Below are 16,949 nucleotides of genomic sequence, written 5' to 3'. Positions count from 1 at the left end.
AATAAGTGACTTGTTATCTATAAAATGTTTTTACATACAAGGAAACTAGGAACCTAGAGATGGATTAACTTTCCCAGGGATGTGAAGCTGGAAGCCGTCATTCTATCAGGTTGATGGTTTTCTGAGTCACATCTCTATCTTGGAATCAGTGGACAAGAACTTTCAGAAATTAAACCATACCTAAAATATATACATTTTAGACACCCCAAGGGCTAAGCATTTTAATACAAATGACTTTTGAAAAGATTTATAAAAATAATGGACACTATTTGGGGATTGTGTCATCACCAATAAAATGCATATTCTCAACTATATAAACTCAGAAGCCCTTCACATTTTTAAAATATAAGAACAATGTTTTATTCAACAAATATTTTTCTGAAAGCCCAACATGGCAACTCTGATTAAAGTCTGGCACTTATAAAGTTTTTCTTATATAAATATTACTTATTAAATTACCCTTACATGAAAAACTATTTTTCAATGTAAACTTTTATCTTCATTTGCCAACCAAATATATTGTGCCCATCTGTTCTATGTGTGTTTTGGGGGTTATGACTTATAAACATACATTTGTTTTAATAACTGGTCTGTTTTGATAACATCGTCCATGAAAAATACTTACCAAGGTGTTAATACAGATAGAATTGAGAACACATGCTCCATTGCGACACTCATCAATGTCAGTGCAGACCTAGTGCAGAAAAGTTTAAAGAGATACTCTGTTTAAGCAGAAATGCAAATAAATTTTGCTTTCCTTTGATGCCTTTGTGTGAAGGTATGGAATTTCAGGTAAAATGATAATAGGAGCATCACTCTAGCCACCTCCTTGTGTTTGTACCAGTCTGTACTTAACCTAATTTCAAGTGATAGATGCTGACTTGGTATTTCAAGTTGTTCAGAAACACAACTTGTATGCTTACTCTGTTCTACAGCCTTTCTACTCGGGAAGGTTCTTCTCTATCCTGTTTGGTACTCCATGTACTTCTACCTGAGGATTCCTAGCTTTCTTCAATTCTGGAGGATTCTCAGCTTCGCTCTGCTCCTATTCTTTCAACTCTTTCTTTGGAGCTACAATTAGACAAATATTAGACTTTCTCATTAATCTCTTCTTTTGCCTCTTAACTTCTTGTTCCTATTATCCATCTCTATTTCTCTGTGCTGCATTCTTTTTTTTTTTTTTTTAAGATTTTATCCATTTGAGACAGAGAGAGAGCACAAGTGGGGGGGGGCAGAGGAAGACAGAGAAGCAGGCTCCCCATTGAGCAAGGAGCCTGAAGTGAGGCTCAATCCCAGGACCCTGTGATCATGACTTGAGCCAAAGGAAGATGTTTAACCAACTGAGCCACCTGGCTCTCCTCTGTGCTGCATTCTGCATGGTTTCCTTAAATCCACCTTCCCTTCTATACATTCTCTGATAGCTGTCTTGTCCATCTATTAAGTTTTGTGGGGTTCTTGTTTGTTTGCTTGCTTGTCTTAAATAGGCTCCATGCGCAGCTTGGAGCCCAACACCGAACTTGAACTAATGACCTTGAGATCAAGATCTGAGTTGAGATCAAAAGTCAGACACTGATCCCACTGAGCCACTGAGATGCCCCCCCATCTATTGAGTTTTTAATGTCAATGATTACATTTTTCATTGAATAAATTTAACTTGACAATTTTTCAAAGTTTCTTTTATTTCCCACACAACGCTATTTTTAAATTATGGTATATTTTCCTTTCTTTTTCTCTTTATCCATTTGAATTGTTTTACATTGATCTTATTTCCTCATGGTAGCTTCTTCAGGTAAATCCCCGCTTTTGTTTATGAACATATGTTTAGTGGCCCCGTTTTCCCATGTTCTACTGGCACCTGAGTTTCAGAGTCTCTTTACCAGTGGTATGGCCTTGACATTAGCCAAGCTCCTGGGGATTTTACTGCTCCAGAGCTGATTTTTATGTTAATTTTCTGGCTTGTAGTCCCACATTATATGCGTAACATAGATTTGAAGCTCATAGCAGTATGCACTATAAACTTGGAACTTTGATTTGCGGTGGCCAATTTTCTTTTTTGTCAACTGTTCCCAGAGATGACATCAAGCTTCCTTGTTGCTTTTGGGAGCTAGTGGTTTTCTCACCATCTTGTAATGGGTAGGGTAGCTCTTGGAGGCTATGTCTTTATGAAGGGGTATTAGGTCTTCCTAAAGGTCCACATAGGTGCTCAAACCTCAGATCCCCACTCCTAGGACCAACTCCCAGCTCCCATGATATGAATTTGTTAAGCTGTAGCAAGGTGGCTCCTTCTACTTCAGTTCAGTCTACCATATTACTGGAACTCTTACTAGCTCACATAAAGCACCCACTATTTCATTTTGTCTATTTTCCTTGGTTTAGTCTTGGAGATATTGTCTTCAGAGGAGAGGAAGCAAAACTTTGGGTCATTACTCTCATGGTTTCTTGTCACTCCTATATGTCCAGCTTGCCTCCTTTTTCTCGTCTTAAAAAAAAAAAGATGCCCTCTAGACTCTTTTGATACGCAGCTAGAAAATAATGAACCCCTGCCCTTCTTCAAACCTGATAATTTCCTTAAGGTAGTAAAAGATATTTATAGACTAACCATTTTTAAGGGCTGAAAACATCAAAAAGAATTTCACAGTCAGTCAGTTAAATAATGGCCAGGATATAGTAGAACATTTGGAAATAAATGGAGACAGTCACAAAGTGCTCAAGTGCTTTATGACAATTTATAGCTTATATAAGAAGGGGTTTTCCTCAGGGGATTATTTCTACTCCTGAAATCCTCTCATCTCTGAAACAGCTTCTTATCAGCAACAATGACTCTATAAAAGTGACCTAATTTTTCAAAGCTTTTATTCGTTTTCCGTATTCTCAAGTTATTCTGCAGGACAAAACGTTGAATGCCTAACAGAATAGGCCTGAAATCATGCCACACATTTAGTATTATCCCACTGATTGTTTTCCTAGTGATACTCTATTATCCTGATTTAACAGCTTCCTCCCTACTAGACGTTATGAACATATATGCTCAGAAATGAGTCGGAAAACTTCCTTTTTTACCCACTATTATTCACCAAGACATTCCACACGACATTGGCTGTTCAAGGAGGTTATAATGAAGGGAGTGGGAACAAACCAAGATTTTTCTGTGGTAATTAAGATAAAAAATGAATAGAAAGACCATAACTTCAGCCCACCTGCTTGTTTGACTTGGCAAAACTGATCCCGACACCCTGCACCACGGGCCCAGTGAAGCCCACTGGGCAGGCCTCACATCTGAAGCCAGGAGCCAAGTTCACACAGCGCACACCTGGGTAGCAGGGGTGATATTTGCACTGGAAAGGAAAAAAAAAAAACCCCGAAGTCTTTAGCCACTCAGGGAAAACAAACTTTCATTCATCTATTTATATATACTTATCTACTTAACTATTCATTTTTTGAAGACCAAAATGGTAAAAGGAAGTATTTTTTTTTGTATATTTTTTTATTGGAGTTGGATTTGCCACACATAGTATAACACCCAGTGCTCATCCCATCAAGTGCCCCCCTTAGTGCCCGTCACCCAGCCGCCCCATTTCCCTGCCCGCCTCCCCCCCCCTTCCACTACCCCGTTTGTTTCCCAGAGTTAGGAGTCTCTCATGGTTTGTTTTCCTCTCTGATATTTCCCACTCATTTTCTCTCCTTTCCCCTATAATCCCTTTCACTATTTTTATATTCCCCGTACTAGTGAAATGGGTAAAAGGAAATCAAAGCCTCTAATTTCGCAGTTGCCCACAGAATCCCAGACACACACAGTATGGCGTTGCCTTGTAGTGGCCTTTGCTCTATTACAGAATAACGGCACAACCAAGTGAAAAGGTCCTTAAGGATCATCAGTCTACCTCCCAATGTAAATTCCCTGATATCACACCTTGTAATTTAAAAATCACCATGAAAGGACAGTGCTCCCGGGCCACCTGTCAGCTGACTGTTAGATGAATCCAAGCGTATTACCAAAGCAACTTCTCAAAGAAGAGATCCAGAGGAGACAAAGCCAGGGCACTTGTGTTTTCAGTAAGCTGCGGTCTATTGCGGTCTGCATCTGCCTTCATGCCCTATCAACTCCACGGCTCTTCCAAAACTCTTAGAACCTAGGAGACTGCTTCTAACTTTTTTTTTTAAACCACCTGAACTAATGTAAAAAACATGACCACTTCCTGCCCTTTCAAAAGGAGGGAAATTCCAGCTCACAGATCAAAACCAGATGCAGTTCTGTGAAACACGCACGATGGTTCTCCAACTGAGGGATTACTATAGACCATCTCAATTGCTTACCACCTGAGGAAGTAGTTAGTTGGGTGCTACCATGAGCCTGCAGGAGCTGTGTGTGTGTGTGTGTGTGTGTGTATGCATGCACACCTAAACTCCTAGTATGCACCTTGCCACCTCCTTTCTCCCTCTAGCCCATCTCTGACCCCATGGGAAGGGAATGGCATATTCTAATGGCAGCCTTGCTACGTACTGTGAACATTGCTTTGGGACTGGATTAATGACTGGCTAATGCCACCCTTGAATCAGTCTCCTTCAGAGGCTTTGCAAGCTGGCCAAACAGCCTGCATTTGCTGTATGTGTCTTTCTGGCTTCATTCTCCAGCACTTTGGGTTACTCACGGTTTGGTTTATGGGACCTCCTCAACAGGTCGTGTTGGTTTGAGATTTCCCTCTGCACTTGCAATTTAGGAAGGCTGAAGAAATTGGTTGCAAGCCCTAAAATATACCCCTACGCAGATCATCCCCCTCCCACATATGATGAATTGTAGAAAAATCAAAGCTGTATTGCTGATTGCATATGAGAAGTAATCAATGTTGTAGTACAAATGTCGGCATTTTAGCAGCATGGGCCCTGCAGAGCAGCTGGAGACAGGAGACATTATGGACGCAGCCACAACAGTGTATCAGGCCTCCTTCGTCCCCCTGCTCACGGTGGCTTGTGGTCTCTAAGGATCCATGAGGGAGTAGTTTTTATGTCACTTGGACACCCCAAGTCATCCTTTAGTCATCCACCTAGCTTCCTTTTCCCTAAGCTGTAGGGTATCCAAGATACTTAGGGAGCCCTCACCCCACCGAGTTGAATTTTTACCTCATCAATGTCAGAACAGGTGATCCCATTTCCTGTGTAGCCCTCGGGGCAGGGCCCACACTGAAAGCCATCTCTGGTGTCCGTACACCGGACGCCGCGGAAACATGAGTTGGAATCACAGCGGCGCACTGGGGGTGTCGGGGATGTCGCGGGTGCTGGGGGCCCTGGAGGCACCAGTGTGTTTGGGGTAGGAGACTGAAAGCTGAGAGGACCTAGACAAAAACAATAATCCACAGACCTACTAACCACCAGAAAAACATAGCTGATACAAAATGAAATTTGGGTTCCCAACGAGCTTCCCTTCCCCCCAACTCTGTGCCAAACGTCCAGAAACCACAGTCAATGTAGCCGACCCCAGGCCCCTCATCCCTCCTCATCTGCCCATCCAACTCAGAACGAAGCAGTTATTCGAGCAGCGCTTACCACAAGCCTGGCACTCAGCTATAGTGTTTCGCAAAAATGATGTTTCCTTGACCTTTAGAAATGGGAAGGGAAAAACAGGATGGAAAAGGAGGATCTGATATATAATCCAGGAGGGAAAGAATTCACGTGAAGCAATCCAGTAAACACTGCTTAAGGGAGTGCTCATGTAGCTCTTGATGGCTCCCTCTCTGCTAGGAACTATGGTGCGTTCATCACACACCTGCCCCCCATTTCCAGAGCCCTTTTAACAGACCTCCAGGGTGGTGGGCACGTGGGGCCACCTGAGGTCTGTCTCCAGGTCCGCCTCCCTGCCTCCACGGCCTCTGCAGCTCCACTAGCTCGTACAATAAGCTTCTCTGATGGGACTAGGGTTTTCCGATGCTGTGTCCTCATCGTTACCTGCTGTCTCAGAAGATCCTTCACCTCTCCCAGTAGCTGGTTTAGTTGTGTCATTTGCCCCAAGAACTGCCGATTAAAATCTCCTGTAGCAATAGCAAAAGGCAAGGAGCATTCAGCCACTGACTGACATTCCTACAATGGCTCAAAAATGATTTCCCAGAGAACCATCATGACAAATCCCTAGGGTACAGGAATTTAACTTGGGGTAATTCATCTAATACACCTAAAAAATGATAATGATGCCACTGGCTATTAGCCCAAATTCATGAGTTATACAAACACAAGTACAATGGAAATATTTCTTGGCCTGAACTTTGGCACTAGAGCCTGATTTCTGTAGACACATCCTATAGGGGTGCTCTGCTGAAGTCCACCTTTCAGTGAGGAGACCCAGTGCTCTTGGGGGCTGAGGGTTTAACTGTATTGATGAAGGTGTGCAAACTGCCCAAGAGCCCACACCTGTGCTTGTGGTGGCCAGTGGCTCACTCTGCTGCAGGAAGCAGTCTTGCAGGCTGGCCACCTGGAACAGCGAGCCTCTCACCACCAGCTTCAGCTCTTCCAAGAAGTCCTGGAAGAAATCACATTCATACCACACATTGCTGACACTGCTCAAAAGCCAATGTGCTTGCATACTCACACAGTTTTTATAATATACTAAGTAGCCCTGTAGGCTTGGATTCTGACATCTTACATAATTTTGTGGGTTTGGTTTTCCCTAAAACCTGCCAGCCCTATCCTTTTGACTGGAGCAAATATGGAAGCAGCCAATAGCCTAGGAAAATGTTGGCATCCAACTTGGCCTGAGGGTTCATCAAGGTGGATCTGAGGAAAGGCTTTTGGTTTCATGGTAAACAAGTCATTTTGTGGCAGGAGCTTATTAAAAATTGTCTGGAATTTATTTACAGTGTTTGGATGGTAATAAATAAGATAATGATCTCAATTTTAAACACTTGTTTTTATGATGTCTTAGCTCCAGGTTTTTAGCAAAGTCCCTGATTGTCTGGGATAGGAGAATGAATAAACAGTATATTCTATGATTATTAGGTAGTTGGAATTGGATTTTTACATTATTGGTTGATATCAATCATTCATTTTTAGTCACAAGGTCAATTTCCTCGCCCCTTTATTTTTAACTTTTAATTGTACCCGTTATTATATATTCATGACAAAAAGTTTATGTTAATTGCCAATGTAATGCCATCATCCTTATTTTAAAAATGAGGATGCTAAGGATTTTCAGATGAATTCTACTTCCTAATTTAGCTAAGTTAAGACGTACAGAGCACCTATTGTAAAGCAGATATTGTTTTGGACATCAGGCTATGAGATCAATAGGGCGGGGCTATGACTATTTTGCCCTCCATGCTTTCCCTGATGCCTAGAATTTGTTAATTAACTGAATAAATGAGATGACTATGAAGATAGACCACTGCCGTCTCTGATAGTCTAAGGATTTAGAACTTTTGAAAAAATTCCACTAAGTATAGTTTCTTATGACCTTGCTGTGGCTGACACCTGGCTTTTAGAAACTGACTTATTTGGTGGTAGACACTAATTTCTGAAATGGTAGTGACACAATTTCTGTCATTCTAATTATCTGGGCTACTTCGGGGATTCAGAAATAAAGTACTACATATCTCTCTATTACCTATTTTTTTCCTTTGTAAATCTACACTAAGTATAAAACATCTTTATTACCTATTTTTTTCCTTTGTAAATCTATACTAAGTATATAAACATCTTTTTCTCTTTTTCTGTAAAAACAAAACAAAATCCTGGAATTTTAGCTTTCTTGCAATTTCTGCTTGAAAATATTTTCCAAGCACAAATTCTAATATCAGATTCATAGTTTTTATATTATTATATAAAACTTTTCAGCATGCTAGTGTTGTAATGGAAATTATTACTTACACCCAGCCTCTTTGTACAAAGGGCTCAGAGCAGCTTGTAACTAAAGCACATAGAATAAAATAATAAAAAGGAAATGGAAAGTGACAATGAGACACAGAAGATAACATTATGGGCCATAACAGATGAACACAGTTACTGATTTTAGCATTGACTTCCACATCAGATAAAATTCAGCAACTATGACCAGTTCTAGTTATAATTAATGGAAAGGACAAAGAATGCTAGTTCTTTATAGGAAACAAAATATTTTCCAACACAAAAGATTCTTTTAAACTATATGTGGCAATTTCTACGGTAGGTACCATGATATAATAAAAAATACCATCAACATGGCATAAAATAGATAATAGAAGTGATGGAACTTTTAAGCCTTGTGGAACTAAGTTGGCAATAGGGTCCTTTTTGTTAGGGATGCTCTAATAAGACCTGTGAAAAATGTTGTTCCTAAGTGGATGGCAGTTTCCAATCATTTTTTTTTATCACTTTCATTACAAATAGTAAATAGTATCATTATAGAAAGATTAAAATAGATTATCCTATTGCCCTAAGATTTTATGTTTTTTTTTGTTTGTTTGTTGTTTTAAGTAATCTCCATGCCCAATGTGGGGCTTGAACTCATGACCCCATTATCAAGAGTTGTGTGTTCTACCAACTGAGCCGGCCAGGTACCCCCGTAAGACTGCTTTTTAGATTTTTGCTATTTCTTTCCAACCTCACAATTACATCCAGAAAGTCTTCATTTATCATCTAAAGCAGAAGCTCTCACTTAGCTTCCCATTAGAATCAGTATTTAAAAAAAAATACCTGTTCCTAGGTACCACTTCTATAGGTTCTGATTCAATTTGTCCTGAGGGTGGACCCTCCAGTTTTTTAAGTTCCACAGGTGCTTCTAATTACACAGCCTGAATTAGACCCACTCATGACCTTGACATATTACTCTGCATTCCCTGAGCCTGGGCAGTCCATCCTTCCATTTTGGGGAACAATTCCTACCTGTGCCTTCCTCTGGAAGGTTCTCAATTCAATGGAGTCAGGACTCTGGGAGGAGCCAGAAAAGGCTCTGGGAAGATTGTGCACAGAATCCACTTGGGTGCAGTCCAGATAGAGCTCTACAGAGCCAGAACCTCGCTGCAAATTGGTCAGTCTCAGGAGGACCCTGTGCCGCCTGCCATCAGCCAGCTGCAAGTTGTTGAAAACCACCAAATGAATCTTCCCATCATTCTTCAGGTAACGGAGAATGGCTGGAACCAAGCACATATCAGTGAATGGGGAGTATTGGGGGTGGGGGCAGGGCTCTGCTGAACAGCCTCCAGGTCACAAGGCTGGGTTACCAGAAAGAATCCAAGTGAGTTGGAACCATAAATATTCAACATCTTAAGTGCTGGGCATTGTTCTAGGCACTGGTAACCCACTCGGTTGCTGCAGATGCTTTGTGCTCATGGAAAGATAGACAATAAACAGCAAATCAGAAAACAAACAATTTCAGACAGTGTAAATACAATGAGCAAGGAGAACCCATCAAAAGTCAACTGTAATCCAAGTAAGCTCCTCAATGCATTCATCCCTTGAACAAACATGTTCATGATGCAACATTCATTAATTTACCAAACACTTACTGAGCACAACACTGTGGGCTAGATGCTGCCCGGAGTTGCTTTCAACGTTTAATTTCTACTCGTTGCAATATGAGCAAACTGGAGTAACTCCAGATGACAGAAGCGAAGCTCAGGTAAGTGAAGGAATTTACTCAAGGACATCATAAGTGGCAGGACTAGAATTTGAAACTGAGTGTGGTTTATTCCATGACTAAAAGAATGTGACATACAGATAGGCCTTTGTAAGCACCTTTGTAAGCACCTACTGAATGGAATATAATCTGTCATACTGTCCCTCGGCAACCTATCTTCAATTTAGCAATGCTCAGTTAGAGAAAAAAGATATCCATGGTTGCAAAAGAAGGACAAGCACAAAGTAGACTACCATCCACTATCTCATGTTCTGTTTGTTCTGTTTGCTTTTTTCTTTTTCTATGCAGGTAGCTATCTACTCACATATCTTTTTAAGCTCAAACATTTTCACTTTTTGTTAAATAAAAAAATCATACAAATTTTAGGATTCTGGTTTTCCATCTTGTTTTACTCCTTTATTGCCTTGAATTATTTGAGCCCTGATGTAAAATCTGTTCCTGGATGCTGAGCTTCTGGGAGTAAAGCCCAATGGTGATGTTTGCTGTAAAGACCAAGGTGATTTGCTTCCAAGGACTTAATGAGTCTACCAAGAACAACTCCAGATCCATTCATAGGTACTATTGCCAAACCCAAGTTCATTTTCAGAAATAATAATTTCATATAAGAAACATCTGTATCACATGTATGTATAAAAAGAAGGGGCTGGCTGGCTACATAAATTATGATGTAATCATGAAATGGAATACTATGGAATAGATGTATATTAAAAACACAAAAGCATTCCCAGTATTTTTTTGAGTGAAAAAAAAAAAGTTGAGTCACAGTGTAATTTCATACAGAAAAAAATATACAGAAAATCAGAAGGAAATATGTCAACATTAATAGGGTCATTGCTGGGTGCTTGGATGATGTGTTTTTCCTCTTGCTCATCTTCATTGTCTAATTTTTGCACAAGAAGTGTATATTCCTTATATAATAAAAAAAGGGAAATGTGTAAAAGGGTATTTCATACAAACAACCAGACTGTGCTTCTGTCAAGTTGTACAATTTGTAGCGAGTAACTTGGACTATCTCTCCTCAGATACCTTTTCAGTAGAACGTAAATACCAACTTGGTGCTGCCCCATGGAGTAACAAGCCTATTTATGTTGTAGCACTGCCAGAGAAAATAATCACTACTGTGAAACTCTAGGGTTTATTTGAAGACTTCCTCCAAATATATTACACTTTCTAGGCTGATATTCCCATGGCTTCTAAAATCTGACTAGGTCTGCTTTTCCATTTGACCATGGTTGGAGAGGGCCAGATGGCTTTAGGTTCTGTGATAAGAGAGATTCCAGGAGGAGTAAGGAGATCTTTAATACCAACGTGGTCACCGCCACTTGTTTACCAAGAGAAAAGAATTGCTAAGACCTGGCAAGACAGACTGGCTACAAGGCCCTTCTAGGACTACAGCACAATACTATATTTCCTGAAATAAAGTACTGGTAAGACTTAAGTAGGTGTTATATGAAAAGAAAGAATGGGAAGGAAGAAAAGAGACATGAATTTAAGAGGTATCTTAAATATGGGACACCACAGAATTTTTACCCTTTTACTTAATATTGTTGAGAATATAAACAGTAACCACATAGCTGGAAATTGGAGGCATATATGGTACCCAAAAGGGGTAAAATTGACCAAAACTATGCACTAATTCAACTTTTTAAAAGATTTTATTTATTTATTTTGGTGGGGGTGGCCAGAGGGAGACAGATAAGCAGACATGGGGCCTGATCCCATCACCCTTGATACCCCAAAACCATGACTTGAGCTGAAACCAAGAGTCGGACATTTAACTGAGCCATCTAGGTGCCCCACCAATTCAACTTTTAAAAATTCTTATTTCTTTATTGTTTTAGACGGTTTAAAAAAATATCTGGAGTTTTTACAGGCCCAAGAAAATACCACTGGGATCACCGAGCTTCAGTTAGGTCATAGACACGTATGGTCAACATCTGCTTATTCTCTTTACAGCTGCAACCTGGGCTCCTCATATTAACAGTTGAGGAGATACACATAGTGGTTGAAAACAAATAGGCATGGTTTTCTTTCCCAAACAGAAATTTCTGTGGAATTCAAAGGAAACATACTTTCACGGGCATCCTGCTTGCTTTTTGACAGTCAGTCCTTCCAGAGTATGTGGGTCATGATTTATTTTCAGATCTGAAATCACCAAGTTTAATTTTATAAATAGTACCCAGTGGAGTACTTTACACATAACAGGTGCACATTAAATGTTGCGCACATGAACTTTCGATGAATAATAAAATGATCGCATTGAAAGCATTTCACATATAAATTTAAAAGTCTAGAGAGTGGCAATTCAACATCTACTGCAGGTAGCAAAGCCTCCTTTGTGCTCATGCTGTCATTTAAGGGGTTTCTATACCTCTGCCTTGCTTCATGTTGCAATGCAACACTGAAATGACAAATTCCTCAGGCTCCCAGACCTTGCGACAATAGCAAGAGGAAAAAAAGGAAAAGAAGAATTATGGAAACTTCCATCTTCACAATCTCTGTTAGCAGAAAAATTATCAACTGCTTTGACATTTACCATTCTTCATATTTGATTTGGTAATTCTCGTTTCTCTTATGGCTTTCATTTTTCTTTTTTATTGCAAACTCCTTACCTCAGTGCCTCAATACTTATTTTATCTTCAGAGCACTAAGACTACCCCAGAGGGCAGACAGGCACCTGCTCAGGAAACTCAATGTTTTCGCATCAGTCACAATGAGTCCAGAAACAGTCTAAAGCTCTGGCTCCAGGAGCCTGCAGCCTGCTGGGTGGAAGTTTCTCTGACGTTCTCCAGAGATAGTACCACTGGAGCAGGAGAGAACAGACATGTTTGCTTTCTTCTCTCTCTCCCTTTCTCAGCGCTCACTTAGCCCTCTCTTGGCCCAATGCATGCACACGTGTGCGTGAACACACACACAGCAGAGAGACCAGAGGGGAAGTAGCACAGAGCTAGTAACACATCGTTCCCTCCTCCAGCAAGAGTGGGAGCCCTGAAGCTGGAGGGAGTGGTCTTCTGGGTCAACCACCCTCTGCCCATCACCACCTCCAGGAGTATGGCACTTGGAAACGGTCACTGGGTACAACTTCCTTCAGCTGCCGCACGCTGAGTTCTCCTAGTCCGTCTTCACTCAGCCCTAGCTGACACCAGCTCATTGGTGCTGTCAGCCTGCTTCTCCCGGGCCCGTACAAAGACCTGGGTGCACATGTGATTACATGGAAGGCTGTGGGTCTCCACATGGCCTCTGGGCCTCTACTCCATTCTACCACTGAGTGTGGCCCCCAATTCCTGACTCACCTTCCTACTGAAGCTTTCTTGCTGCAGTTTTTCTGGACTGACAGCTTGAGCTCCTTACAGGACTTTCTGACCAAGTTATTGCCTTCGCAAAGCCACACACAAGCAAATGAAATCTTTTAATAGCTCCCCAGTGGTCCCTAAGAACTGAACTCCTCATCCCAGGACTAGCTGCAACCTTCCCCCTCTGCATTCCCTCCATGCTGCCATGCCAGCCAAGCTGAACAGTTTGTCTTACTTTTTCACCTCTCTCTAGCTTTCTCTGGCTTTCCTCCTCCTTCCCTCCGTGTGGAATGTTCTCTTTTCCATCACTCTCTTTCACGATCCATCACTGCTACGTGTCTGAAGCCAAGACCCAGCTCAAATGTACCCTAATACTCCCCAAAGTCTTTCTTCTTCCCAATGGCTGGCAATTGTTCTCATTCCTGTTCCCATAACACTTTTCCAGGATGCAGAGTCCAGTTGTGGCCCAGACACCTAATAACTATGTGACCCTGGGCCTGTTATTTTTGCGAAATGTCCATTGCTTAAACTATTAAATGGAGCTAGTAAGATTTGCACCTTCTGTCCCATTTTGTTTTCAGTGGCAGTCAAACAAGAAAATGCAAAAACTATAAACTGCTTTACAACAGTAGGTATATCTATTTGTGTTTATTTCTTATCTTCCCTATTAGAACACAGCTCTTGGGACCAGCATTCTATTCTTATTAATTTTCTCATATACCACAGCATCTGACAACACCAAATACAACTATTTATTGAATGAAAAACAGATAAAAGAGAATATTCATGTATCCACTCTGATTTTTTTTTTTACCCACAATCTCTTAAATAATATGTGTGTGTGGGGGGGGCAGTTTCTATTGGCTTATTTTTACAAAGTTTTAGTCTTCTAAACTTCACATCTTTGTACACTGGACAATTTGGAGTCTGATTTTATACTTTTATTTCCATGCCCGGATACCAGCCTGACACCAGAACCACAGAGCCTAGCTTGATTAAAGACTGTCTCTTTGACTGGCAGGAGATGAAAGAGCAAACCCAAGCAAGGAAGATTTGAAATATTGCTTTCTTGGAAAAGAATTTTCAAAAGGTACTGTTTAAAAAGTGGACTTGGTAGTCAAAAATATTATGATGTACTCAATGTCAAAGCAATGAAGCAGGGTGCCAGCTTTCAAGGACTGGAAATGATAATATTTTGTCTGCTTGGGCAAAAGAGTTCAGAGCGACCTGGCCTGCAGGCAGCAAATGTGTGAAGGTAGTCCATGGCTTTCTGCTTTGCTTGGCAAATGGCTTTGCTCTTTGGCACTTTTAAATATATGATGAAAGTCATTGCTGTCAACCTTTCCTCTTCTTTTAAATAATTGTACATTAAAAAAAAAGCCTTCTTGCCATTAATGTCTCTGGTGATGGATATTCTTGTTTGCCTTTACTTATTTATCTTTATGCCCTATACACTGGGTCTTTGTTACTTTGTAACTCAGTGCTTTGGAAAGATATATAAAAGGTAAATCATCAAATTGCTTTTCCTGGAAGTACTCTGGTGACTCCCAGGTGTGATGGATGCAGTCTGGAGGTTTTGAAACCTTCTTCTAGCAGTTTGAACAAATGTACAGTATACAGAGTATATGTACGTACACCCACCCTCTCACCCCCACCCTGCAAAGAAACCATCCAGTGAAAGGAAACACAGCAGTTATATCAAACATCTGCAGAGGACTTTATACGTGGAGAAGTTTTGAGATGCATGGTATACTCGACTATCTGGTGGACAACAAAGCTGGGAGGGTGCACAAAATCCCAAAGTCATGTTGTAGGAGAGAGTTGCAAAGCAATTCCTTAAGTGCCCATGGAACCTTCTGGCCATAGCAGAGCCACAGAACATGAGCCCTGTAAGTCATCTAGCGCAGTATCTCACTTCACAAATCCCTTCAATAAAAGTGCAGCCTCTACCAGCACATTTCCAGGAATAAGGAACTAATTATTTTTGACAAGTAGGAAGATGATAGATTTTTAAAAATATTTTATTTAAATTCAATTTTCTAATATATAGTATAACAACCAGTGCTCATCTCATCTTGTATTCTCCTTAATGCCCATCGGAACTAATTAAAGAGAAACCCATTTCACTTTTGGATTGCTCTCCAAGATTTTCCAAATACAGAGCCAGTATCTGCTCTCCCTGACTTCTACCAATGGGTCCTAACGATACTGTTCAGAGCTATAGACAGTAAATTTAGTCTTACCCTAATCTAAAGGCTATTCAAATATTTTAAGGCAACTTTCATCTCTCTTATGTCTTCTATCCGGTTCCTTTATTTCTCCAAGTCCTTTAACATTGGTGATTTGTGATGTCATAAAAAATGGGCTGTTTTGGTGAGTCTCCTCAAGGTAATCTTGGACTTGAGAGTGTCCCTTTGAAATGTGTTCAGGATGAGACATAGCATTCTACATGTGGCCTGGACGGTTACGAGTAAGGTAGGACTTATTAGCTCCCTTAATCTGGCCACATGAGTGCATTAATGAAGCCTAAAATTTAAGATTTAAAAAACTGCTATATCACTGTATCTTTTCTTTCATTCATTCAGCAAACATTTCTAAATAGCTACTAAATGTTAGGCTCCGTGCCCAACACTGCTTGGTTCTGAATGTTGTTGCCTAGAACTCTTAGGATATGTGTTCCATATCCTGTAGTCGCGCAATTTACTTTTCACTCCTAGATGATGAATTTACATTTCTTCTCGTTAAATTTCATCTGGCTGATTGTGGCATATATGTCAGACAGGTAGGACCTTGTTAATCTTCATGATGGCATCCAGTATGTTCAACTGTCTTTTCCAGCTATGTGCCATTTGCAAACATGATAAAATACTATTTATGTCTTCACCTAAGTCACTGATTTGTTGAATAGTTCAATGCCCAAGATAGAGCCTTGTCAAAAACCACTAGATACTTTGCTATAAAACAACTTATTAACCCCTAACAGTACTATTTTTCTAGTTCATTCTTTTCTACAGTAACCAGAAAGGTATAATGAGTGACTTCATAAAATTCTTTTCTGATGTCAAGATACATTACGCTCACACTATATTTTTGATCTATCAGCTTAGAATCTTTACTTTAAAAAAGTTCAGCATGACTTCTTTTTAGTGAACCTATTTGCCTTCAAATAATCCCAGCTTCCTTTCCTAAGTAATCCCCAAATACAAGGATAATGATATAACCCTCCAGGAGTCTGTCCTGTCTGTTCACTAAAATTCTTTTCATTTTCTGTATATGATCACTTTAAATGTGAGCCAATTCAAGGGCACCTCACAAGAATACTGTGAAGATTAAAAAAAGAAAATGAGTGTTGAGCCTTCAGTATAGTCCTGGTACATAAGAGCTCCATAAATTCACCTCACTTTCCCCCTTCAGTACTGGGTTCATAATTCTAATTTTGAAACTCTTCTAGCTCCCTCATGCTGGGTTTCTCTTTAGCCCACAGGCTTCTCTGTGGACCCTTACTCTGCACTATCTGACATTCTTATCCTTAGGCTAAGGGGCTGGATTATCTACAGTCATACTGCAAATTTTGGGGTTCCCTTTGTTTCCACAGCACCAAGTCGATTTTCTGTGGCATTCAAATTAAGACTAAAGGAGCAGTTCTTTTTTGCTTTTTCTAAAGGTGAAGGCCTCATCAAAGCAAGCCAAGAGTTCACCAAATCATCTTCAGAAGACAGTTGCTGAAAAGTGGAGATCTTTATCTTCCCTTCTTCGTTCTTTCTACCTATCCATCTTATAGAAGCTTATGGAAGAACCTCAAATTTTTATTGAGCTTCACGATCTAAAAAAAATCATACTTTATATAATTCAGTTCTTGCAATCAACCTGTGAAGTAGTTATTATCACCCCCCACTGTAGAGACAGTAAACCAAGGCTAAGCAATTTAGAGACATATTCATGGGGACATAGCTGTCAGGATTTTTACTGTGACTCAAACTCAAAATACTAACTTGAAAGTTTCCCTATGCTAGATACAAGAAAAGTATCAACCACATCTTCTGTCCAGCCAGGTGGTT

General features: G+C 40.3%; 1 protein-coding gene across 1 annotated transcript in view; it reads right to left on the bottom strand.

Moving 5' to 3' along the window:
• Nucleotides 1–16,949, bottom strand: part of THBS4 (thrombospondin 4) — a 41,673-nt gene that overhangs the window by 16,889 nt on the left and 7,835 nt on the right. The window contains exons 3-9 of the mRNA XM_055342252.1: nt 8,845–9,092; nt 6,400–6,508; nt 5,941–6,023; nt 5,542–5,593; nt 5,119–5,330; nt 3,198–3,335; nt 626–694 (exon numbers count right to left, since the gene is read on the bottom strand). Coding sequence (XP_055198227.1) covers nt 626–694; nt 3,198–3,335; nt 5,119–5,330; nt 5,542–5,593; nt 5,941–6,023; nt 6,400–6,508; nt 8,845–9,092 — 911 coding nt within the window. The remainder of the gene's footprint in view (nt 1–625; nt 695–3,197; nt 3,336–5,118; nt 5,331–5,541; nt 5,594–5,940; nt 6,024–6,399; nt 6,509–8,844; nt 9,093–16,949) is intronic.

Source organism: Nyctereutes procyonoides, unplaced genomic scaffold (assembly GCF_905146905.1).
Source record: "Nyctereutes procyonoides isolate TBG_1078 unplaced genomic scaffold, NYPRO_anot_genome, whole genome shotgun sequence".
Classification (NCBI taxonomy): Eukaryota; Metazoa; Chordata; class Mammalia; order Carnivora; family Canidae; genus Nyctereutes; species Nyctereutes procyonoides.
This window is presented reverse-complemented; position numbering and strand designations above follow the sequence as displayed.